This window comes from Mesoplodon densirostris, chromosome 4 (assembly GCF_025265405.1).
Source record: "Mesoplodon densirostris isolate mMesDen1 chromosome 4, mMesDen1 primary haplotype, whole genome shotgun sequence".
Lineage (NCBI taxonomy): Eukaryota > Metazoa > Chordata > Mammalia > Artiodactyla > Ziphiidae > Mesoplodon > Mesoplodon densirostris.
Genome location: NC_082664.1, coordinates 34663866 through 34687795, shown reverse-complemented (window position 1 = coordinate 34687795; position 23930 = coordinate 34663866). Strand labels below are relative to the sequence as shown.

The window sequence follows — 23930 nt, the reverse complement described above, 5'->3', positions numbered from 1 at the left end:
CTGGGGTGGGAGAGAGAGAGGGAAGAGGTGGGGAAAAAGGGGTGGGGGGGCTGGGGAAGGCTGGGCAGAGGGTCGGGGAGGCGGGAGCATCACCCCATCATGCATTTCAAAACAGGCCACTCAGACTCCATGCAGAGGGTGGGAAATTTGCCTGAGTATGTGGCAGCTCCAAGGCCCAGAGCTGAGAGGGCCAAGCCTGTGGTCTGTGGTCATAGCGACCTGGATGTTGTGCTTCTGGGGTCCTGCCTGTGAGGGGACCTGGGGGAGGGGCGCCTGCCGCCCGAGCTAAGCCTGCTAATGAAAATATTCAAATCTTCAGTGTCTGCAGTGTGAATGATGCCTTTGTGGAGTGCAGAACCTGCACAACTGGACTTGAACCTCAGGCCTTCCTGGGCAAACCTGGGTCAGGACACTTGATGTGTTCACTGCGGCCACCCTTTCCCTTCGTCTCCCCAAGGGGTTGTGCAGAATGACCCCGCATGGGGGCCCCAGGCAAGATATAGAAGGCACCAAGGCCCAAAAGGGCTGTGGATAGATTTGCTAAACCACGCCTGTGAGCGGGAGAAAGGCGGGGGCTTCGTGACACCTCTGTAGAACAGGTCAGTGAAGACAGGAGGCACCTCCCCAGATGTGCCTCCGTAAGGGACGCCTGCTGCTCTGTTAAAGCCGTAGCTTCAACAGAGGTGGGCACAGAGGGGCCACAGCGCTTCCAGGCCTCCAGAACAATCCTGGCTGATTTCACCCATGCCGTCCTTCCTGCTGAAGCCCGCCATCTGGGTCCCAGAAGGTGAGCGCTTTCCCAGTGTTCTCCGAGGCAGTAGAGGAAGAGGAGAGAAAGCAGAGGGGCGGGTGGGAGAGGAGCTGAGCAAGAACGACATGCCACGTTGGCACCGGGGGCTGACGCCACCGAAGAGACAGACCATCGGACCCTGTCGCCAAGGAGAGGCAGGGAGAGGAGGGGCGGGAGGGCATGGCTTGGGGTCTGGCATGAGGTGTGCTAGGCAAGGAAGGAGCAGGGGGCCCCGGGTACCTTCTGGGCTCCAGAGAAGGCGTGGTAGAAGCTGGACACGTAAGTCATGATGGCTTTCTCATCTGGGCGGGCAGTTCCGACAATGTCTGTCAAGAAAAATCTGGAGTTAAGGCCAAACACATGATACGCCTCCTGATGTGATGGGGAAAGCAGCTCTCCGAACCACCAAGTCTTCTTGCCAAGACGCTGAGCCTGCATCTAACCAGCCATCTGGCATCAACTTCCACTTACGGGAACGCGAGAGGTAGAGGAAGGAGTGAAATGGTACCCGAGGAAGGAAACAGGCAAACCAGAGTAAGGGGTACTCGGGACAGCTGGCCTGGGTTCTACAACAAGTTCAATGCCAGGAACGAAAGGGGTCGGAGGGAAGAGAGAAGTGCGACCGATTAGAAAAGACACAAGAAATAGAACAACGAAATGCCACGTGCAGACTCTGTTCGGATCTGGATCAAAACAAAACAACTAAAAAGAAATAATGGGGAAATTTGATGCTGAACCAGGCAGCAGATGTATCAAGGAATTACTGTCAGTTTGCTTGGTGAGAAAATTATTTTATGATTGCGTAAGGAAATATTGCTATTTTTAAGGTATGTATTCTGAAGTATGTAGTAGTGAGATGCTGTGATGTCTGGGACTTGCTTTAAAATATTTCAACAAAGAAAACAAAAGGGGAAAAAAAAGAAAGTGTGACAAAATCTCAATAACTGTTCTATCTGGATGGTGGGTATATGGAAGCTAATTATATTATTCTCCCTGCTTTTGCATGTTTGAAAATGGCCTTACACCTTGACAGACATTGTCACAAACTATCCTATCTTCCATCTATCCTCCTAAGGGCCCATTCATCCTTCCAAAAAGTCATCTGTATTTCCACAAGTGCCCTCTCTCCCACTCCCTTACCCCTGTGAAGTCAGGTACGTATATAGACCCCAAACTCAAATCACCCCTTTGAGTTACTCATCACTGCAAGCTCCCATGTGTGTCCATGATGCACATGATAATAAACTTTTTTTCCCTCCCCTACAACAACAAAGGACCACTGCACTCCGCCCCGCACCCACCACCCCGACTCCAAGACCAAGCTGAGGACCGTGCTCAGGCAGCCCTTTCCGACACCAGCTACCACTTCTCCCTCCAAACCTCAGGGAATCTGTCTGTGGAATCCCTGAGAGACAACTGACCCCCTGGCTCCCCAAATGAAGACCAAGCCTTCTCCCTTCTGGCCTCAGGGGCGGGGCCCGCCCTTCCTGGCCGCTGGACGCAGCCGGGAGAAGAGCCGGAGGCCCAGAAGGAAAGCGCCTTTCACCTTCTGCATCCAACATCTTGGGGATGTCCAGGTATTTCTCCGCCACATCGAAGGCCGTGTTCAGGTTTGTAAGTGGGTCGTCCTAGGGGGAGAAGAAGAAGAAGGTGGATGAGAGGCACAAGAAGTCTCTGGCTACCCCCATCTCGATGATCACCAAGACTGGGGGCGGGGGGACTGCCACATGTCGCGGAGCAACGAAGCCCGTGTGCCACAACTACTGAGCCTGCGCTCTAGAGCCCGCGAGCCACAACTGCTGAGCCTGAGTGCTGCAACTACTGAAGGCCGCGTGCCTAGAGCCCGTGCTCCAGAGCAAGAGAAGCCACCACAGTGAGATGCCCAAGCACCGCAACAAAGAGTAGCCCCCGCTCGCCTCAACTAGAGAAAGCCTGTGCTCAGCAATGAAGATCCAATGCAGCCAAAAATAAATACAATTACAAAAGAAAGAAAGAAAGAAATGCAAGCTGAGACCAGGCACTGGCCTGGGAGCCATCGGTCTTGGCTTCTGGTTTCAGCTCCGCCACCAGCCAGCTTGACTGGTAAGTAACCTAACCTCAGTCTCCCCGCCTATTACTCAAGAGTTGGCCCAGGAGCTCTCAAGCACCTTTGGCGCTCATATTCCATAAAATTTGGGGCTCCTTCAAACAGCTACAGTCTCCTGACTATATTCTGGCTCTGCTATCTTCTCAAGAAAACTTATTGGGGATTGGTGAGGAGGTGGAGTAATCGGAACCCTTGTGCACTGTTGGTGGGACTGTAAACTGGTGCAGCTGCTGTGGAAAACAGTATGGAGGTTCCTCAAAAGGTTAAACGAAGAACTACTGTATGACTCAGCAATTCCACTTCTGGGTCTATACCCCAAAGAATTGAAAGCAGGGACTCAAATAATTTGTACACCCACATTCATAGCAGCATTATACACAATAGCCAAAAGGTGGAAATAACTCAAACATCCACTGACAGATAAATAGATATGGAATATTATTCTGACGTAGAAAGAAAAGAGGGGCTTCCCTGGTGGCGCAGTGGTTGAGGATCTGCCTGCCAATGCAGGGGACACGGGTTCGAGCCCTGGTCTGGGAAGATCCCACATGCTGCAGAGCGACTGGGCCCGTGAGCCACAACTACTGAGCCTGCGCGTCTGGAGCCTGTGCTCCGCAACAGGAGAGGCCGCGACAGTGAGAGGCCCACGCACCGCGATGAAGAGTGGTCCCCGCTCGCTGCAACTAGAGAAAGCCCTCGCACAGAAACGAAGACCCAACACAGCCAAAAATAAATAAATAAATTAATTAATTTTAAAAAAAGAAAAGAAAAGAGATCCTGAGATGGGCATATGACAACATATACAACCTGGAAAACATTATGCTAAGTGAAATAAGCCAGACTCAAAGGGACACATATTACATGATGCCACTTATATAGGTACCTACAAGAGTGGTCAAATTCAGATACAGAAAGTAGAGTGCCAGGGACTGGAGGAAGGGGGAGTGGAGAATGACGGTTTAAAGGGTTCAGAATTTTAGTTTTGCAAGATGAAGAGTTCTGGAGTTGGGTGGTGGTGATGGGTGCACGCCAGTGTGAATGTACTGAATGCCACTGAACTGTGCACTTCAAAATGGTTAAAGTGGTACTTTAAAAATTATGTATATTAGGGTGGGAGGGAGGGAGACGCAGGAGGGAAGGGATGTGGGAACAGATGTATATGTATGACTGATTCACTTTGTTATAAAGCAGAAACTAATTAAAAAATTTTTTTAAAATTATGTATATTTTACCAAATTAAAAAAAAATTTTAATGTGGAAAAAAAAACCCATAACTTAGTCGGGGGAGTTCCTTGCTGGACCTCCCACTCGATTCGTGGTTCCCAGACTAACCTAAAGCAAACCGGCTTTGTCAGCCTACCACCCAGCTTCCACATTTGCTAAGGTGAGAATCACAGGGTACAAAAGGATAAATCCATTCATCTGGGACGCTTTCAGGAAGAAACTGCTCAAAATAGAGAAGGTGGAGTCCTTCTGGGAAAGTCTCTGACAGCTTCCAGAATAATAAAAAACCACCATCAAGCAGCAACAGTCATTTCCGTCCAGGCCCTCGGCCATCCTCAGGCCCCGGGTGCACACCCACCTGCCCCCCTCGATTCCCAGGGACCGCCAGGACCCCACGCCCACCTAGAGCGGGTGCCGGAAGGAAGTGCTTCCCGGTCAGAGCCCTTGGCTCTCCCCTGTTCCCAAGCACCAGAGGCTCTGGCAACCTCTGTGCTTTCTGGAAAGAATCCACGGTTCAGTGGGAACAGGTCTGTGCTAGGATTTGGGCTGGATTGTACTGTTGCTACTGAATTAAAGAGAAGGGGAGACAGACACAGAGAGACAGGGAGAAATGAAAAGACACAGAGAGGGACAGAGGGTGGGGAGAGGCTGGCCAGGAATGAGACAAAGGCCCCTGGACTCTCACCTCCCGAACGACTGAGGCTCCTGGAGTTGGGGGGGCGGGGCGGGGGCCGAGACTGAAAAGCCACAGTCAGCACGGACCCCACTTTATACGGGGGTGGGGAACAGCTGTGCACTGACTGGCTGCTGCCCACCCCGGCCCCCCAAGCAAGGACACAGGCACATGCACATCTGTCACCACAGGGCATCAGCTGACCGCTAGGGCGGTACATGCTGATGATACCTTTAAAAAAAGTCTCCGCCTCTAGGATTCCCCCACCTTGGCCCCTGTCTGGTTTGGCCACACAGCTTTCAGGTGGGTCAGGGGGGGTTCTCAAATCGATTTTTTTTCTCTTTGCAAAGTGGCTGAGTTAGAGGGCTGGGACCCCCCCCCCCAACCCCCAAGAGGTTAGCTGGACCCTCGTCCACATACACCTGGACACCGCCATGCACAGGGCCAGGCAGCGGGCTCTCTCCTTCGGCAGGTAGGCTTTTCCAGGTGGGCAGAGGCCCAGCCTCAAGTTTCAGGCCCAGCTTGGGGTTTCTGGAGGGAATAGGAAACTACTCCTTTTCTCCCTCACAAATCCTTTTTGGCAGTTCACCCCACCACACACCCCCCAAAACGGAGGTTCTGATGCCACAGAGCTGCTGCTGCACCAGCAACATCAAGCCTTGCTTGGCCACTGGGGGCAGAGGCAAGGTGGGGGACTTCACTGAACACTGAGCTCTCCAAGTATCAAGGTCAAGGAGACAAATACCAGAACGGTCATTCCTAGAAGCCCTTTGCCAAGAGATTCAAGCACCAACAGGTGACATTCCAACCCGAGCTCCAGACCATATACCGGGGGCATGGGGAGGGCTCCACGGGTGGCCTCTCCCAGGATGTCTGCACCACAGGGCCTCTCGGTGCTGGGATGGGCTGAGAGGGAGGATGCTGAGTATAGTCAGGGTGTCCCAGACAGACCTCTCCCAGGTCAGGCCAGCATCTTTAACTATCCTGGACACTAAGAACCACCACGAGGATAGACACACAACTCCCACCTCCCGGTCTGTTCCTCAACATCTTGTTGCTCAGAAAACCCCTTAGCAACTTCACACCAAAAGCATAAATGAATCAAGCAGCAATAAAATCCCCAGCCAAACTTCAGCAATGAGGGAAAGCAAATCTATGGCAGGAACCTGCCCAGGACTGTAGAGCAAGTCTCAGACAAGGCTGGGATAGATGTCTCTAAAAATATGCAATATCTTTTTTTTTTTTTGCGGTACGCGGGCCTCTCACTGTTGTGGCCTCCCCCGTTGCGGAGCACAGGCTCCGGACGCGCAGGCTCAGCGGCCATGGCTCACGGGCCCAGCCGCTCCGCGGCATATGGGGTCTTCCCGGCCCGGGGCACGAACCCGTGTCCCCTGCATCGGCAGGCGGACTCTCAACCACTGCGCCACCAGGGAAGCCCCTGCAATATCTTAAATTGTGAAAGTAATATATGCACCTTGCACAACCCAGAAAAACAGAAGGGGAAAAGGCCACTTAGTATCCCATCATCCTAACAAAATTGCTTTGGTGGTTTTGATATTTTTCCTGGCAGGTTGGGCATGTCAGCAAGTACCTATGTGTTATGCACATGCATACTCAAGCAGCCCTGATAGAGGAGGTGTTTTTCTCTTACTTCTGGAAGGGTTGTCTCCTTAGCTAGTCTAAGGAGACTGACACCCCTTCACACTGGGCCATGGGCTCTCAGAAGAGGGGGCCCAGTCCTGCCCATCTCCCACCCAAACAAGGGGGACCAGTCGGTAGGAGCTGCTGGGGGAGGGGGCAGGAGGGTCAGGTGAGCACACAAACCTTCCGCAGCTTCCCGTAGTCTATCAGCTCAGGCCGGTGTCGGTGGATCAAGGCACAGAAGCCGAGGCCGTCCTTCCAGCTGCCCAGGGGAGAGAAGGGGGGGCAAGCTGGTGAGTCGGGCTAAGCAGTAGGGGTAAAGCACTAAGCAGGGGTCTCCTTTTTTCCAGAGATGAGTACATAACCCTTCGGAGCAGGAGCTGGGAGAAGATACTTTCTTCCTGCCACGACCCCAGGCACTGGGGTATGACACTGTGGGGCTTGGTAAGTTCAGACACACCTGCCACATCCAACCCTCCCCGCCCCCAAGGTCCAGGGCCCTCGTCTGCTCTGTCCCAGAGCCCCAGGCTAGAACTTCCCAGACACTCTCCTTGGGGGGCTCCAAGGGCATCAACCAAAGGTGTATCAGGCTGTAGCTAGGAGGGAGAGGGCTCCTCTCCAGGAGGAAGGGGGCATCAAACGGTGACACTCCCTTCCCAGAAAAGCGACTTCTTACCCAAGTGTCTTTGTTCTGTTCTAGAGCTAAGACTGACCCAGCCAAGTGTGCCCGGGGGTCTTTGGGGGAAGCAGCCCAGGTGCTGCAAGGGTCCCTCAGACCCCAGCCACTCACCTTATGTGGAAGTTCTGGATGTTGACGTTTTTGTAAGGGGCTGTCTTTCTCTGACACCACAAGAGCAGCCCTTCCTTCGCTGAAGTCTCTGTGGGGAAGGGGATGACGGGCAGAGAGGTCAGTGGCTGGCTTGGTGGAGGGAGGGGCGTGGGCTCATGGAGGTCCCACCGTGACCACAGGGTCTATGCTCTTTCACACAGGGGGTCCACACAAAGACCCCTAGATTTCAACCCTGCTGCTACCAGGCTACCAAATCTATTTCCTTGACAAAGCTTGAGAACTTATTTGAGAAACATAGAAGTAAGCTAGGAAGCGTTTCATAACTGGCCACCTTACACATTTAAATACTGAGAAAATGGCTTTTCAAACTTTCAGAATATCTCCCCTTCACTCCCTTTTATGCAAAGAAATGGCAACAATACAAAACAACTTATGTCAGGTGGCCACTTTGGGGAGGAAGGTTTGATTGGTCTGTGAAATCTGAAATCTAAGAATCTTCAGATAGGGGCCCCATGTACCCTGTGGAGGGCACACAGCCGTGTGGGAAGAAAGCATTAGGACTTCCGGTTGCATTTAGTGTTCATCTAAAAAAAAATGGTTTCCTTATATTTAATGCATGGATCGACACTGTTGCTGTGTGTAAAGCAGACATGTGTCAGTAAGATAGGGCAGGTATCTGAGAGGACCCCAGAAGCTCCCAGCCCAGAATGGCTGCAAACCGCACCGCCCCCATGTGTTCAAGGCTGTGAATTGCAGGTTATAGTACTCAGTAAAGTGGGTTTGTGGATGATCTCATTTACTTTTGATTCACAAAATGGACTTTAAAGTGATGTTAAACAATTCCTGCAAAGATAATATAATAATTCAAGCACAAGAAAACGACTAAAAAATCAGCAAAGCTAACGCTTCTGCTTTTAGTTCAAGCTCTTTGTCAGTCACATTACAAGATGAAAAAACAACGATTTAATCAGAACTGACAAGATGTCTACCCAAAAGAATAAACTCATCAAGAAAGCTATTTGAAAATCAGATTTATATCTATTATCACTAACAAGCACCATGACCTAAGTGACTACTGTGGGTATCTTTTTAACCACTTCAGCCCTAAATACCAGGTATCTATAAACCAAACTTAGAATTTCACATTGCTGTATCACCAAGCGTCAAACCAAGATTTCCATAACAAAGCAATTTAATCCACATTGTTCTCATTAAAAATTATTCTGAACAAAAATCTTTTCAAGATTTGATTTCTAGGCCATTAAAATGAATAAAAAATATTTTTAAAATATCTCCACCTCATCTTTTAAAAATTTGGTTTGGTGTGTTTTGTAATATGCATAGAAATACATGCATATAATTTAGTGCAAAATAAATACACACGTATCAGACATAAAGCTCAAAAACTGCTGGAGTGTGAAATCAAAAGTTTAGAGAGGGGCTTCCCTGGTGGCGCAGTGGTTGAGAGTCTGCCTGCCAATGCAGGGGACACAGGTTCGTGCCCCAATCCGGGAAGATCCCACATGCCGCGGAGTGGCTGGGCCCGTGAGCCATGGCCGCTGAGCCTACGCGACCGGAGCCTGTGCTTCGCAACGGGAGAGGCCCGCGTACCGCAAAAAAAAAAAAAAAAAGTTTAGAGAGATTCACTGCCCCAGACCATGGTGGCCCCTTGCAGATCTAAAAGGTGGCCACCAGAGGGTGCTATGGGAGCAAAGTGGAGGACCTGGTGTCGGCTCACCCTCCTGTCACTCCCTCCTGACTGCTATTCCCCTACCCTTTCAGATTTAACAACCCAAGAGCCAGGTGGGGTGTTTCCAATACACTTCCCCACAGCAACCTTGGGCCTTCTCAAAGTGAGGGGTTTCCCTGGGGCCAACACATCTATGGGGACCAGCACTCCAAACAGTTCTTACTTCCCTGTAGACTAGGAGAGAGCACAGATGCCAGCGATGGGTAAGCGGCCCAGGATGTGGCCCGTGATCAAGGCCCTGTTGCCCTGGGGATCAGGGAGGAAGACATGATGGTGAAGGCACGGGAGAGGTGGAAGCCTGGGGATGGCATGGAACAGGGCAGAAGACCTACCTTCCACGGAGATGTCCTGGATGGCAAAGCGGAGGATGATGGTCCAGATCATGCCCAGGGTCATTTTCACGTTCCCATCCACGATTTCTACAGAAACAGCAGTAGGACACATTAAGAAGGGTCTCAGCAGGGACAGAGTTCACACTCCCTGAGTGCCCATGTCACTCCATGTGCCACTTAGGAAGTCAACGACTACACACTCCACTTCTAGAGGGAAGTCTAAAAATTAGTGCAATTACACGTCACAGGTGTCAGGAAGGAAGTCTACTTGGGGGTGTCTTGGGAGCACCAGGAGAGTGGTCAATTCGACTGGGTACAACAGGAAAGGCAACAGAGAAGGGGGTGTCTTAAACCCTGAGTGGTGCCCACCAGCCTAACAGAGAAGAAGGAGAGAATTTCTATACCATCACAAATGTCCTGGCACCTCTGTGAGCTGAGGACCTCTGGGCAAGCACAGCTCTCAAAACAGGCATCCACAGCTGGAAAGCCAGTTCAGGCAACATTAACCAACCTGACAAAGGTTTATAAACTGCCACTGAAAGGATCCACTAACTCACAAATCAAGTTCATGATGCCACTAGCTGGGTATTTTTTTTTTTTTTTTTTTTTGCGGTACGCGGGCCTCTCACTGCTGCAGCCTCTCCCGTTGCGGAGCACAGGCTCTGGACACGCAGGCTCAGCGGCCATGGCTCACGGGCCCAGCTGCTCCGCGGCATGTGGGATCTTCCCGGACCGGGGTACGAGCCCATGTCCCCTGCATCGGCAGGCGGACTCTCAACCACTGCGCCACCAGGGAAGCCCAGCTGGGTATTTTTTAATAAAAAACAAACAACAGCTTCAAGATCACAATTAAGAGGTACCCCACTATGGGTTTCCCTGGTGGCACAGTGGTTAAGAATCCACCTGCCAATGCAAGGGACGCGGGTTCGAGCCCTGGTCTGGGAAGAGCCCACATGCCGTGGAGCAACTAAGCCCGTGCACCACAACTACTGAGCCTGCGCTCTAGAGCCCGCGAGCCACAACTACTGAAGCCCGCGTGCCTAGAGCCCGTGCTCCGCAACGAGAAGCCACCGCAATGAGAAGGCCACACACCGCAACGAAGAGTAGCCCCCGCTCGCTGCAGCTAGAGAAAGCCTGCTCACAGCAACGAAGACCCAACGCAGCTAAAAATAAATAAAAAATTTTTTAATGAATAAAATCTATCTTTAAAAAAAAAAGAGATACCCCACTAAATTCAGTCTAAGCAGCACTTTCTAGACTTTTTAAAAAATGTTATAAATTCTATGAAGTAATTTTTTTTTTCTGTACCAGACTCAAAGGCAGGGAATACAAAGATAAATAAGCCCTGTCTTTAAGGAGCCTAAGACATGGAGTTATTTATAGTCTTGGGGGTTGAGAAGGGTAACAATCAAATACAGACTCCTTACCCTCACCTGCTTCCGGGCCAGGAGATGGTAACCTGGCCCCATGGTGAGGTACTCTCAGTTAAGACTCAGGCATCCAAAGAATATCTCATTTTTTCCTACCTGCAACACTAGCTTTAGGGGAGACCCAACAAAACCATAAGAAGGGGCAACTTCCAGGGACTCCTAATTCCCTGAGCCCACATCCACTTGGGTTTGCTTCCCACAAAACAAACCCCTTAAACAAGAGTGGATTCCACTAAGGTAATTAAGATCTCATCCCCTTCCTCAAAAGGGAGGGCAAAATTGCATGCAAGGTAAAGGCACTGAGCAGTGATGCCTGGCCACAGCAGCTTCTGGTGGGGACAGTGGGTAACTCTGCTGAGCCTGCATCAGGGTGCTGAGTAAAGGAAGCACAGTGTCCACTTTGGACATGGGACAGGATGTGACTCTTCCTGTAAAGAAGGGGGTTTGAATGCCCTTCCCAGAACCCTAGGCATCCGCAGGACAATGATCCGAGTTGGAGAACCTGGGTTAGAGAGACAGAGAGATGTAGCAGCATACGACCATCCTCCTTAATAACTGAAACAGCCGGCTGCACTTTGCAGGGCAGGCTTGCGGGGAGCGGGAGTGGAGTCAGTTAATCAGTCGAGAATCAGTTCCTGGGGCTTCCCTGGTGGCGCAGTGGTTGAGAGTCCGCCTGCCGATGTGGGGGACACGGGTTCGTGCCCCAGTCCGGGAAGATCCCACATGCCGCGGAGCGGCTGGGCCCGTGAGCCATGGCCACTGAGCCCGTGCGTCCAGAGCCTGTGCTCTGCAACGGGAGAGGCCACAGCAGTGAGAGTCCCGCTTATCACACACACAAAAAAAAGAATCAGTTCCTTGTAAAGCAACTATACTCCAATGAAAATTAATTTAAAAAAAAAAAGAACCAGTTCCTAAAAGTTTGATATTTTAAAAATGCCCTTTCATTTGTGACTCCCAATGGTTTTGCATCTGTAACGTTCAAAGTGTTTATATAAATCGATAAGAGAAAAGTCTAAATTCATAATACATAAGTAGGCAAAAGACATGAATACACTTCACAAAACACGAAATACAAATAACCAATTTGTAAGAATGTCAATCTCACTTGGAATTAAAGATATAAGATACCATCTCCCAGCTATTAAATTAGCAAAGTTGAAAAACAAGCGAACACACACCAGGATGGTAATAAGGCTACCATATTGTGGCTAAAAGTTTTTAAAAAAACAAAAAAACAAAAAACACCTTTCTGGGAAATAATGTGGCAATAGGGAGCAAGCATCTTGAAGTTGCTCAATTTATTGAGAGAAAAATTCTCTCTCTAGCCCCAGCCAGTGGAGTGAAATACAGAGTAAGGTTGCTGTGTGAAGGCGCTTGCTGCCAGGGTATTTATCATGACCACACACTGGAAACCCTGTGAAGGTGCAAAGTACAAGGCATGACTGAGCAAATCCCCAGACTTGTCACCCCTTGGCTCAAAACCTCCACTGGAAGCCAAAGGCAGTGGCTGGTGGGGCCTCTGGGACCCCTCCTCCCTCTACCCCTCCAGTCACACGGCCTCCCCGCAGCTCTCCCCCGTCCTGGGATACCCCCCACCTCCCTCCTGGTTCCACTCACCCTTCATCTTCTCACTGAGCCCTTCCTGGACCTCCCACTTTACTTTTCTACAACTGACTTATATATTTTCTTTCTCCCTCTTCTAGAACGTAAGCTCCCTGAGGGTAAAGATTTTTTGTTTTGCATCACTGCTTAAGAGCCCAGCATTGTCCCTGACACAGAAAAGGCCCTCCATCAACATCTGTTGAATGAATGAACAAATGAATGAATGAATGAATAGGACACTGGAGGACACTAATCACAGGCGGGCGAGCGGGCAGAGAACATAAGAGCACTCAGGCTCTTCCAGGACCAGACCCAGGTCTGGAACAGAGCACAGCTGTGCTCACCAAATAGACAATTAGAGCATAATTAAAAATTATGTTCACAAGTTTTTAATGACTTGGGGCCAGTGTCCCCCCCCCACAGCTGCCCCATTTGTGAAGATCAAAATATCCCAGCCTCCTGCTGGCCTTGAGCTCAGTGTCCTCCCAGCACCAAGGAAGACAAGGCAGCTTCTTCTCTGGGTCTTGCCTATTTACGTCTCTGCTCCTTCCACAGAAACACCCAAGCCCTGGGGGTGTTGCTTACTGAACTCTAACTCCTACCAAAGAAGCAGTTTCACTCCAGAAAACAGAGGGGCCCAGGACAGGCAAAGAGAGTGGTGTGTGTACAGTTAACAGCCCATGTACCACCCATCCCCAGTGCCCACCTGATTCCCCACACACCCTCAGAGTGTAACCCTCCCCAGAGGGCTCTCCTGCCCTGGTCCCGAGAACGGTAGATCCTTTCCCCAGGCATCTCTGTGTTTGGAGTAAGGCTGCCCATCTCACAGGCATCTATATGGCCTAAAATGCTGGGTCCAAAAGAAGGGTTCCAAGGCCACAACCAGGCCCCTGGGGGAAAAACCATGATGCTAGATAAACAATGTCTGGGACTTCCCTGGCAGTCCAGTGGTTAAGACTTCGCCTTCCAATGCAGAGGGTGTGGGTTCGCTCTCTGGTTGGGGAGCTAAGATCCCACATGGCTCGTGGCCAAAAAACCAAAACATAAAACAGAAGCAATATCATAACAAATTCAATAAGGACTTTAAAAATGGCCCACATCAAAAAAATCTTTAAAAAACCAAACCAAACCAAAAACACAGTGTCGCTGTGGATGTGGGAAGAAGCCATTCCTAGACCACAGCTACCTGTGAAGCTGTTCACATCCTGCTTTTACTCAGAACCTGCCTGTCCCCTGGCCCCAGTCCAGGGAGGCAGTCACCTGAGCAGTACTCAGATGGTGGAATGAATGATGCCGAAGGAACTCCACGTGATAGAAACTAGAACCCTGGGGGTCACCACCTCCCAAGACCATTGGGTTTAGCTACTGTACCCGCCGCCCCCTCCATCCTAAGGACAGATGCTAAATCATCGAGCCCATACCCAGGCTCTAGCACCCAAAGCCATCAAGCTTTCCCTGCCTCAAGATTGTAAAAGAAAAAATCCTCAGGTGCTCTCATCTGGTTAAATCCCACCACTCACCCACGTCAAGTCTAGACATTCTAGAATCAAGTATCACACAAGAAATCCTAAGGATCTATTCTAACCCCTGCCGCGGTGTGGATGCTTCTTGCCTCTGGCCTCCATCTCTGGGGGCAGGGAACCCGTGCCTTTCCCAGAGCACCCACTGCATCCCCTAAGGTTCTGTATGTTATCCACAGTCAGCCTGCCCACAGGGTCTCCCTTCCGGGCCTGGTTCTGCACGTCAGAGTCAGCCAGAGTCGAGACCTTGCCCCACGTGATAACCCTTCAAAGATCTGGGGCCTTTCACCTGGGCTGGGCCTGGTCCCCAGGGCACCCCAGCCAGGACAACTGGCAACGTCTCCCACACCCCAACCCCAAGAGGGCTCCTTCCAGGTGATCCATTCCACTGCCTTTTATAGTCTACAGCAGTAAACTTCACTTCATTAAAATAAACAAAACCCATTCAGGGCCTCATCCAGTTTCCTGGCTCAACAGAGTGGCCGTCCTGGCATGATCTTGGTGCTCAGCTTTTTTTGTTTTCTTTTTTTAAATTTATTGGAGTATAGTTGATTTGCAATGTTGTGTTAGTTTCAGGTGTATCCCAAAGTGATTCAGTTATACATATACATATATTCATTCTCTTTCAGATTCTTTTCCTGTATAGGTTATTATTTCAGCTTGAAACGGGAGCGAGGATCTCAAAGAGGGAAGCCTTGGCCTAAAGGCAGCAAGAAGGTAGGGAATGTCTCATTTTAAGGAGGCTTTAGAAATCTTTTGAGAAGCAAGGCTTGTGCCAAAGGAGCTAGAAAACTCTGGCCAGCTAGGTTAGGTGACTCCCCAGAGATTAGAGGGGGGTCGTGAGCGTTTACACCCATGTCAGTCTTTGCTCCTTACCCCTCTGTTGAGACAAGACAGCCAGCTTGACCTGCCACTTCAGAGCTGAGGAAAATCAGACGTGACATTTCTGTCTTGGGCCCCTGCAGAGGAGGCAGCAAAGCCTTGGGGTGATGAGAGAGCTTCAGACCTCAGCTCCAGAGCCCAAACCCCCGGGGTTTACTGGGCTCCGCCATATGGAAGCAGTCCGGCCCAGAGCCTGTACTACACACTTCCATTCCATCAACTTCTTCGAGCCTCAGTTTCCTTGACTGTAAAATGTGGCTGGTGACATGACAAGCCTGTTAAAGTATCCTGTCTAGTCAGCCACAGATCTGGAACTCAGCAGGTGCTATTCTCGCCCATCTTCTCCTTTCTTCCTCCCCTTTGGTATTCAGAGTCTTTACAAATATGTCTTTTTAGGTAGTTGTTAAATTTTCCTTTCTAAAAGTCTGGATTTCTGGCTTCTTTTGAAAAATTGGAAGATCTAGCAATGCTTGATGAGTATTCCCACACAGCAACGACTGGCTAGATCTACATGGCAGCTGCCCTGCTTAGAAGGACATGTTCTGCCCTCTTCTCCCCACTCATCCCTACCGCTCACCCCAGCCCACACCATACGTCCTCTACTTCCCTGTCCCAGTGAGCACCTGAGCTTGTACCAGACGACCTCAGTGGCAATTTCTTTGGCTTCCCAAACCTGCTTGGTTGAAACTTTTTCTGCCAAGTCTTGATTCCTCCCTAAGAGAACAAACTATTCTTTTCTTCTGAACAGGCAGCGATTATTTTCCCACTCACAAAGCGAAGTATCCTGCTACGCACAAGTCCTTCGAACATTTACTGAGCACTGACTGTGTGCAACGTGCTGCTAGGAGCTGGGGCCACAAGGATGTAGAAGACGTGATCTCTTCCTCACAGCTGAGGGGATGGGATGTCATAAGGCACCACCCGTGATGGCCTCAAGTACTAGCTTGAGTCCCTGGTAAGGCAGCGGTCAGCAAGCTTTTCCTGTAAAGGGCCTGATAGGAAATATTTTCGGCTTTGCAGGCCATATGGTCTCTGTCGCAACTATTCAATTCCGCCTGTAGCAGGAAAGCAGCCAATAATATGTAAACAAATGGGTATGGCCGTGTTCCAATATTTACAAAAACCCAGGTCAGCCAGGTTGGACCCCATGGACTGTAGTCTGCCAACCGCTGTGCTCAAGTTTCTCAGTTTGATGTTGATACATCAAATCCCTCAATTTCCAGAAAAAAAGAGGAGGACTTTAAAGCCATCAACCAGAGAAGAGATCAGCTCCTATGGATCTACTGAAGCAAGACCCTCCAGCCTCTGCAAGGAAAGGCCACCCTCTGGGGTATTTCTCTGGAATCACGCAGACCTGAATTTGAGTTCTGGCTTTACCACTTGCTGATGATGGGACTTGGGACAAGTTAATCTCGCCAGGCATGTATTTTCCTATTGTAAAATGGGGATAATAATTAGAGCCACCTCATAGAGCTGGTGAGGGTGAAATGAGATCACTGGTGCAAAGGGCTTCAGCACAGTACCTGCTGCAGAGCGAGTGATCAGTAATCACAGCCAGGGTTATATCTACAAGGAAGGAATGAATGAATGGAGATGGTGTCTTACTCACCTTTTGATCTCTGGCACCACACAGCAGATGCCCAATCCATTGCAGAATCCATGGGACACAGTCCTGATGGGGCCTAGTTATGGTATTTTATTCTAATCACCTCACGACCCTCCCTAAATCCTTCAGAACCATTACAGTGCACACAAAAAATTGTGCAACCTCCTTTTAACCATTGAGAACATGCTAATAGGGCTTCCCTGGTGGCGCAGTGGTTGAGAGTCCACCTGCCAACGCAGGGAACATGGGTTCGTGCCCCGGTCCGGGAAGATCCCACATGCCGTGGAGCAGCTGGGCCCGTGAGCCATGGCCGCTGAGCCTGTGTGTCCAGAGCCTGTGCTCCGCAACGGGAGAGGCCACAACAGTGAGAGGCCTGCATACTGCAAAAAAATTTTAAAAAATAAAAAAAAGAGAACATGCTAATAATGGTTTAGACTGAGCTTTAAACAATTTTTTTAAATTGAAGTAAAGTTGATTTACAATCTTGTGTTAGTTTCAGGTGTATAAACAATTTTTTTTTTAAGTAAAGGGCAAAGCGTCAAGAAGCTGCTCTGCAGGGAAATGTTATTAAAAATGTTCCTAAAGGCATGTAGACAGCCATCCTGCAGGGGGCTGCCTCCACCCAGCCAGTGTCTGCACACTCTCCCCAGACCACAGAACTCTCTGCTTGGGACAGCGCAGCGCAGCCAGGCCTGTGGAAGAGGGAGGGTGGCATTCCACACAGGTATATCCCACAGCGCTAGGATTCAGCGGAGGGGTTGCCAAGGTGCTGAGATTGGATGAAAGTGCTGTTTTTACATGAAGGATCCACGGGGTCGACCAGATGGAGGTGCTGGGAGCCCCACTTCCAAATGCCCCCAGGGACGTCTAGAAGTGGGTGGGACAAAGGAGTGGGTCTAGGAGTCAGGCTGGAAAAGGCCAAAAGAACCAGGAAGTTGGGGGGTGGGGAGAATCCAACTCCAGTGGGCAACCAGGGGCAGGCCTTACTCACCTTCAGCTCCTATGGACACCAGCTTGACCCCCTTGCTGGCTATGAAGTCCAGGGCCTTGTTGACATTGGAGATCTTGTGCACCCTCATTTTGCCTCTCTCCGGCTTGGCCAAGCGTTCACCTGAACACAGACAGAGAGGGAGGAACAGGAAGTGAGATGCTATTCTCCTACTTCTCAGGTCTAAACTGCTTGCAGCCACTCAACAAGTCTGTATTAAGCCCCTAACATATGCCAAAGACTTGGCTGTGTGCTGGGAATGTGGGGGTGAACAGAACAGTTTGCTGCCTTCATGTACTTATGGTCCAGGAGGAGAGACAGCTCTTCATCAGAGAAACACACAATGAACAAATAGCCAGAAGGGTAAATGCTTAAAATAAATGCTTTAAAACAGACAGCAGAGGAGGGCAGGTAGGAGGGCGAAAGAGTTGTGAGGTGGTCAGGGGAGGCCTCTGAGTGGGAGGCAGCCAGGCCCAGACTGCAGGGAATGGTGACCAAGGCAGAAGGAACAGCATATGCAAAGGCCCCGAACTCCTAACCTAGACCGTTTTGGCCTGGGAGAGTGTCTGGGTCGCTCTAGAGTATTCTGGAAGAGTTCCCTGTGCGCTGCCAGGGTCCTCTCTCATTTGAGCACCGCTGCTCTTGTCCAGTTACTGCCTCCCAGGGGTACCCTCAGCTCAGCTCGGAGTCAACCCCCCACCGTCACTCAGCAGTCACTCCTCCACCCCACCACACACCTCCAGCTTCCACAGGGGAGCCCCTGCTGCTCAGGCTTTTCGGTCAGAAGCTGCCGGGAAACAGGCGTTGAGGAGCAGGTTCTCCAAACACCCTGTTAAGAGCACAGACCAGAGGTGTCCAGGGACCTCCTGAAACCATCTGAAAAATGCGTATGTACAACATGTGTGCCCATATCAGGGGAAGGGGCGCACAGCGTTCAGAGTCTCTAAGAGGTCAGGGACGCTAAAAGGCTGAGAACCACCATCCTAGGACCTGGGACCCTTGCACCTGCCACGGTCTCCGGCCCAGCCCAGCAGTGCCCTCCCTGCTCCCTTCCGAGCACATCGACAGTCTGGCTGAGAGACCTCGAGGGGCAGGGTGGCCCTGATGCTGGGCCATGCCCACCCTGTCAGAGCGGCACTTCTCCGGGGGGGGGCCTCCCAACTCCCCAGGGGGCCCCCCAGCTTCTAGAGAACAGAATTCTGGCCACAGATGTCATTTGGCCTGGCAGCTTCCAGGGAAGCACAGCTAGGTTTTTATTATTAAATCAAGACTTTCCGCTCACGGCTTTCCCAAGGCTGTGGCCACTGCTCCCCTCTCTGGCAAGGTACCCTACCGCCCTCCTGAGCAGATGAGATGCCGCAGGGCTCCCTTCCGATAGGATGGATGGAGGCAGCCCCTCGTGCCCCCGGAAGGCTGCTCCCGCTAGAGCCCCAGACCTTAGGTCCTGCTAAGCCCGAGCTCGCCAGCCAGCCCGCCAGCCACGTACACTGGCTGGAACGGGGCTTCTCCAAGACAGTGGAGGTAGCAAGGATAGCGGTTCTGGGACTTCAATCAGCACAAAACCACCAGGAGGACCTGCTAACTGCAGACGTCCAGTCCCCTTCCCCTGCTTCCTGAGTTTCTGATTTAGGAGGTCTGGGGTGTGGGCTGGGAATCTGCATGTGGCCAAGCAGTCCTGCTGACTCTGCTGGGTGGTCCAGGGACCACACTCAGAGGACCTCTGCAGGGAGCACCCTCTTCCTTCCCCTGTTATCCTACCCACCTCCAGAAACGCTCAAGGAGGAAAAGGCAACATCTCGGTGACTCAATCTCTCCCCGCCCCACAGATGTGCACAGGTCGGCCCGTTCAGTGAGAGCCCCTGGTGGGTATGCGGAAAAGCCCAGCGGGCAGTCAGTCACTCTAATATTTGTTGAGCATCACCTATGTGCCAAGTACAGGTCTAAGCACTTGGGATACAGATGAGACTGTCCCCACCCCAAGGGGCTCAGTGTGCAGTGGGGAGAAAACACATGAGCCAAAAATGGTCCTGCTGCATGGCAAATGACACACTAGAGTAATCAACGGCCTGTTCTAGGAGCCCAGAGGAGGGCAGCCACTCAGAACACGAGTGGGGGTGGGGGGTGGGGGGCAGTGGTAGTCAGAGAAGCCTTCCTGGAGGAAACACCTAAGCTGAGTTTTGAAAAATGAAAAAGAACAATGCCAGGTTTGTTTAAACTCAGAAATGTTGGAAGAGAGGTCGGGAAAGACACTCTAAAAAGCGGAGGAAAACATATGGCAGTTCCTAAAAAAATTAAATATAGAATTACTCTAGGACCCAGCAATTCCACTTCTGGGTACATACGCAAGAGAACTGAAAGTACAGACTTGAACAGATATCTGTACACCATGTTCTTAGCGGCATTATTCACAATAGCCAAAAGGTGGAAATGACTCAAGTGTGAATTGACAGATGACTGAATAAACAAAATGTGGGATATATATACACGATGGAATATTACTTGGCCTTAAAAAGGAAGGGAATTCTCATACATGCTACTTCATGGAGGAACTATGAGGACATTATGCTAAATGAAATAAGCCAGTCACAAAAGGACAAATACTATATGATTCCACTAATACGAGGAACCTAGAACAGAATCTGTGAATCAAGTTCACAGAGACAGAAAGCAGAATGGTGGTGGGCAGGGGCTGAGGTGGGGGAGAAGGGAATGGGGAGTTGGCATTGAACGGTATGGAGCCACAGTGTGGAATGCTGAAAAAGTCTGGAGATGGATGGTGGTGATGGTTGCACAACCATGTGAATGTACTTAACCCCTCTGTGTACATTTAAAAATGATCAAAATGGTAAATTTTATGTTACATATATCTTACCACACACACACCCCCCCCACCCCACCCCACAGATTTCACCTGCAATGAAAATATTTTCAAGTATTGGGGAGTGGGGGAAGGCGGTTGGAGCCTGTGCAAAAGCACAGAAAACAGAGAGCGTGCCATCTGGGGAGGACTGCGTGTGCCCCCATGTGGCAGAGGGTCTGAAGTCTGACACATTTTGGGGAATAGTTAGTTGAAAACAAAGCAGGTGCCAGCTCATGAAGGATCCTGCTAGCTATGCTAAGGAATGTGGGCTGCAGGCGCAAAGCCCCAGAGAGGCAATGAAAAGTTTCAAGCAGGGAAGAGTGCGACCATATATGGGCCGTTGGATGGTAACGGAGGGCGGTGGGAAGGGAAAAGCTGGGAGGAGGGGTCAAAGGCCTCTGGACATTATCTAGGTGACAGCTGACGCAGGCACACTGACACCGTGAGGTAGCAGAGGTAAAAGAAGGATAATAGAAGGCAACAGAATGAATGAAACTTGAATGCCAAAGAGCAAAGGCATTGAACCCTGGGGCACACGTGGGGGAAGATGCCCAGTGCGATTCAGTATTGAAAAGGAGGCTCCAGTGAGAAGGTTGGACTGAGACTAGCCTAGGACTGGCGGCAAGGTGGAAGGTAACGTGAAGAAAGCAGCCAAGATCCTCCAGTGCAGAAGCCAAGGCTAGAATCTCGGGACCTCCAACCTTTAAGGGATGGTGGAGGAAAGGTATTCATAAGAAAAAGGAGATATGCATTGGAGAGGAGCTGTCCCTCCAGATATCTGGACACCCAAATTCCAAGCTGGGGGCTGGATAAGGGACTGGGATCACCTGGATATAGGTAGCTAGGTAGCAGTGGAGCCAGTGTTTGGAGATGGTCAGCCACGGTTGCTTTCTTGACCACAGAATCCTAGTATTTGGAGAAGAGACCTCAGAGACCATCCTTCAAACCCCTCTTCAAGCAAATGAGGATGCTGAGGCAGAAAGGCAGCGACTTGGCCGAGGGCACACAGATGGCCGGTAGCAGAGGCAGGACCAAACTCAGTCTCCTTGTCTGAAGTCATACGTCACCCCCAACTTTTTTCAAGACACCCAAAGCTAGCCATAACCAAGGACAGAGCAGACGCAGAGGTGTCGGGGCAGCATTCCCAAAGTGGCAGAACCCAGTGGGCAGTGCCTGATCCTGGGCCATGGTGGCCCCACCCATCTGGCATCACCTCACCTCTGCTCTGGCTCTCTCCCAAGGCCAGTGGTCCAGCTCACCTGAGATGACCTCCAGCAGCAGCATCAGCTTCAGGCCATCCCGGAAGTCCTCCTCGATGTTCTCGATCTGCGTCCCTGCCTTCCGGAGGTGGGAGTTGCACCATGCTGTAAACGTCTGCGCAAAGGGAAGAAGAGCAAGTGGTCAGTCTCTCCCACAAGCCGCATGGTCTCTGAGGCCCTGAGGACCCGTCCGTCTCACGCCCTTTTTCCAGTTGTTCTGTATAAGGTGTTGGGCAGGCTGGTGGTGTCATCCTTGTTGGTCAAGACATCTAACCATAAAGGGTGAGAAACCCACTCAGCAGAGGCCATAAAACCTCTCAGCGTGGCTGTTCTGCAGTCTCCTTCACCTCACCGCAGGGCAACAGCTGAGGGGTCGCCCTGCAGGGCCAGTGACGTGGGTGGGCACCAGTGGGATGGACAAAGCAGCACCTTCCTTTAACAGCTCCCCTCCCAACCTTCTTCCCAAAACATCATCCCCACCCACACTGAGAAGTGGCACAATTCCATTCTTAGCCGTTCACCTCTTAGATTATAAGGCTTAGTTTCGATCTTCACAGTTACAAGGTCGAGTACCCCAGGGGTAAGGTATTGAGCCTCATTAACACCTTAGGGTAAATAAGTTTATTAAATCCTTGTCCACTTGGCAGCTAGCTAAAGGAAGATTAATCCGTTTTGTTGGGGACAGAGTTCAGAGGGGCAGTCAGAATAAAGAGAGAGAAGTAAGTGCCCCCATGGTGTATGCGTGTGTATTTGGGGTGGGAGGTGGAGGCACCTTAAGGTGCAAAAGTAAGAGCAAGAATTTCAAAAAGGGACTGTCAGAAGACTAAATGAAAGACCATCAGCGCCGTCATTTTCTGATCTGTGGGGAGAGAGCTGCAACCTTGAAGCCTCTGTATTAAGCAGACCATCAGGCAGGCCAAGCTATCCTGTGCCAACAGCACCCTCTGGTGGCTCACACAAGGAACAGGGTGACTCAACAAACATGAGAAATAAACAGCACGCGCTTCCATTTCGCTCGCCCATCCAAACAGAACTTGGGCGAGTGTCTCTCCCCAGCTGTCACACACAGAGGGAAGAGCTCTCTCACTGTAGATCCAACCTATTCCTTGGCAACTCAAGACTCCTCTGCCCCAGATGGTGCTCTCAACTACACGGGGGCTCAAGGGCCCACCTTCAGTCCCCCACAGCAGGGCCAGCCAGCTCTCTCCCCACCTGTCCTGCAAAGTGGCAATGGTGACTGTTATTTCTCATAACAGCAGCAACCACCCTGGAACTACTCCTCCTCCGCGGAAAGGTCACCAGACTCATGACCCCCCCCCCACATCCTCTTGCCCTGGGGAACTCCAAAGTGAAGTGGCAATAAATGGGCAGGAGAAGGGGGCAGTGCCACAGCAGTGAGTACTGGGGAGAAGAAATGGCTGCGTAGGCGTATAACCAAGAGTTGACGAGCCTGTGAGCAAGAAGGCAAGACAGCAGCCCACACGAGGTGGGGACAGGGGGCCGCACTGTGACACCCCTCCAACACTGGGCCTCATTCCTAAATCGTATCTCACCAGAAACTCAGCAACGCAGGGTACTTCTCCCTCCCTGCAAACACAGCTCCACTCTGTAGGCCAGTCCACACCCATGACAGACAAGAGGGATGTGTGTGCTGTCCCAAAGCTTTCGTAAGCCTGGCACACAGCTTGGGGGTGGGCAGGGGACATACACTGATTCCTCTGCCTGGAATGTCCTTGATGTCATGCTTGGCTAACTCACACTCTTCTTCTAAGACTGGGCTAAGATATCACCTCCTCCAGAAAGCCTTCCTGATAGCCACCCGCCAGATCGGGCTGATGTGTGAGCCCACGGCACCCTGCAACCCCTCTTATCATTGCCCGTATCCCACTGCATGGTGACCACTGGTCAGCTTCACACCTGGACTCACCCTAAAGTCTCGGGGCACAGAGTCGTAGACGCAGCAGTGAACAAAATAACAAAATTCCTTGCCCTGTGCAACGGACATTCTAGTGGATGTAAAAGTGAGAACCGATGCAAAGTGGGAGGGTCCTGGAAGATCCAACCACACCTGGATGGTATCAGTGCAGGGGGGTGATGGGCCAAACAGCGCTCTCAGAGACCCTCTGGAAGAGGAAGACAGCTCAGAGGAAAGGGGATGAAGCAGGGCAAGAAAGAGTATCTACCAGGCCCCCTGCCTCTCGTGTTGGCATTGCAAACCCAGCAGGGGATGAGAGGCTACTTAGTTTTTATTTTCACTGTGCTGTCAATTTTTTGATGTAAAAAATATTAAAGAATTTTTAAATCTTTAAAATAAATATGAATTTGTTTATAGTTCCTTATTCTCTCCCAGCTGTCATGTTCCTGTATATGCACTTCTGCCCGGGTGTCATCACACTGTACGTTGATGGAGGGGGGGCGGTCATTTACCACCATCTTGCATTTCCACAGCACATTGCTCTCATCTCCCTCCCAGGCCCACACTCAGCTTCTGCCTGGG

General features: G+C 50.9%; 1 protein-coding gene across 3 annotated transcripts in view; it reads right to left on the bottom strand.

The window, feature by feature from the left end:
- Nucleotides 1-23930, bottom strand: part of ACTN1 (actinin alpha 1) — a 99142-nt gene that overhangs the window by 23443 nt on the left and 51769 nt on the right. For all 3 annotated transcript variants that reach the window (XM_060095942.1, XM_060095943.1, XM_060095944.1), the window contains exons 2-8: nucleotides 21434-21548; nucleotides 17318-17437; nucleotides 9287-9373; nucleotides 7205-7292; nucleotides 6598-6676; nucleotides 2337-2418; nucleotides 1031-1116 (exon numbers count right to left, since the gene is read on the bottom strand). In XM_060095942.1, the coding sequence (XP_059951925.1) occupies nucleotides 1031-1116; nucleotides 2337-2418; nucleotides 6598-6676; nucleotides 7205-7292; nucleotides 9287-9373; nucleotides 17318-17437; nucleotides 21434-21548 (657 nt within the window). The remainder of the gene's footprint in view (nucleotides 1-1030; nucleotides 1117-2336; nucleotides 2419-6597; nucleotides 6677-7204; nucleotides 7293-9286; nucleotides 9374-17317; nucleotides 17438-21433; nucleotides 21549-23930) is intronic.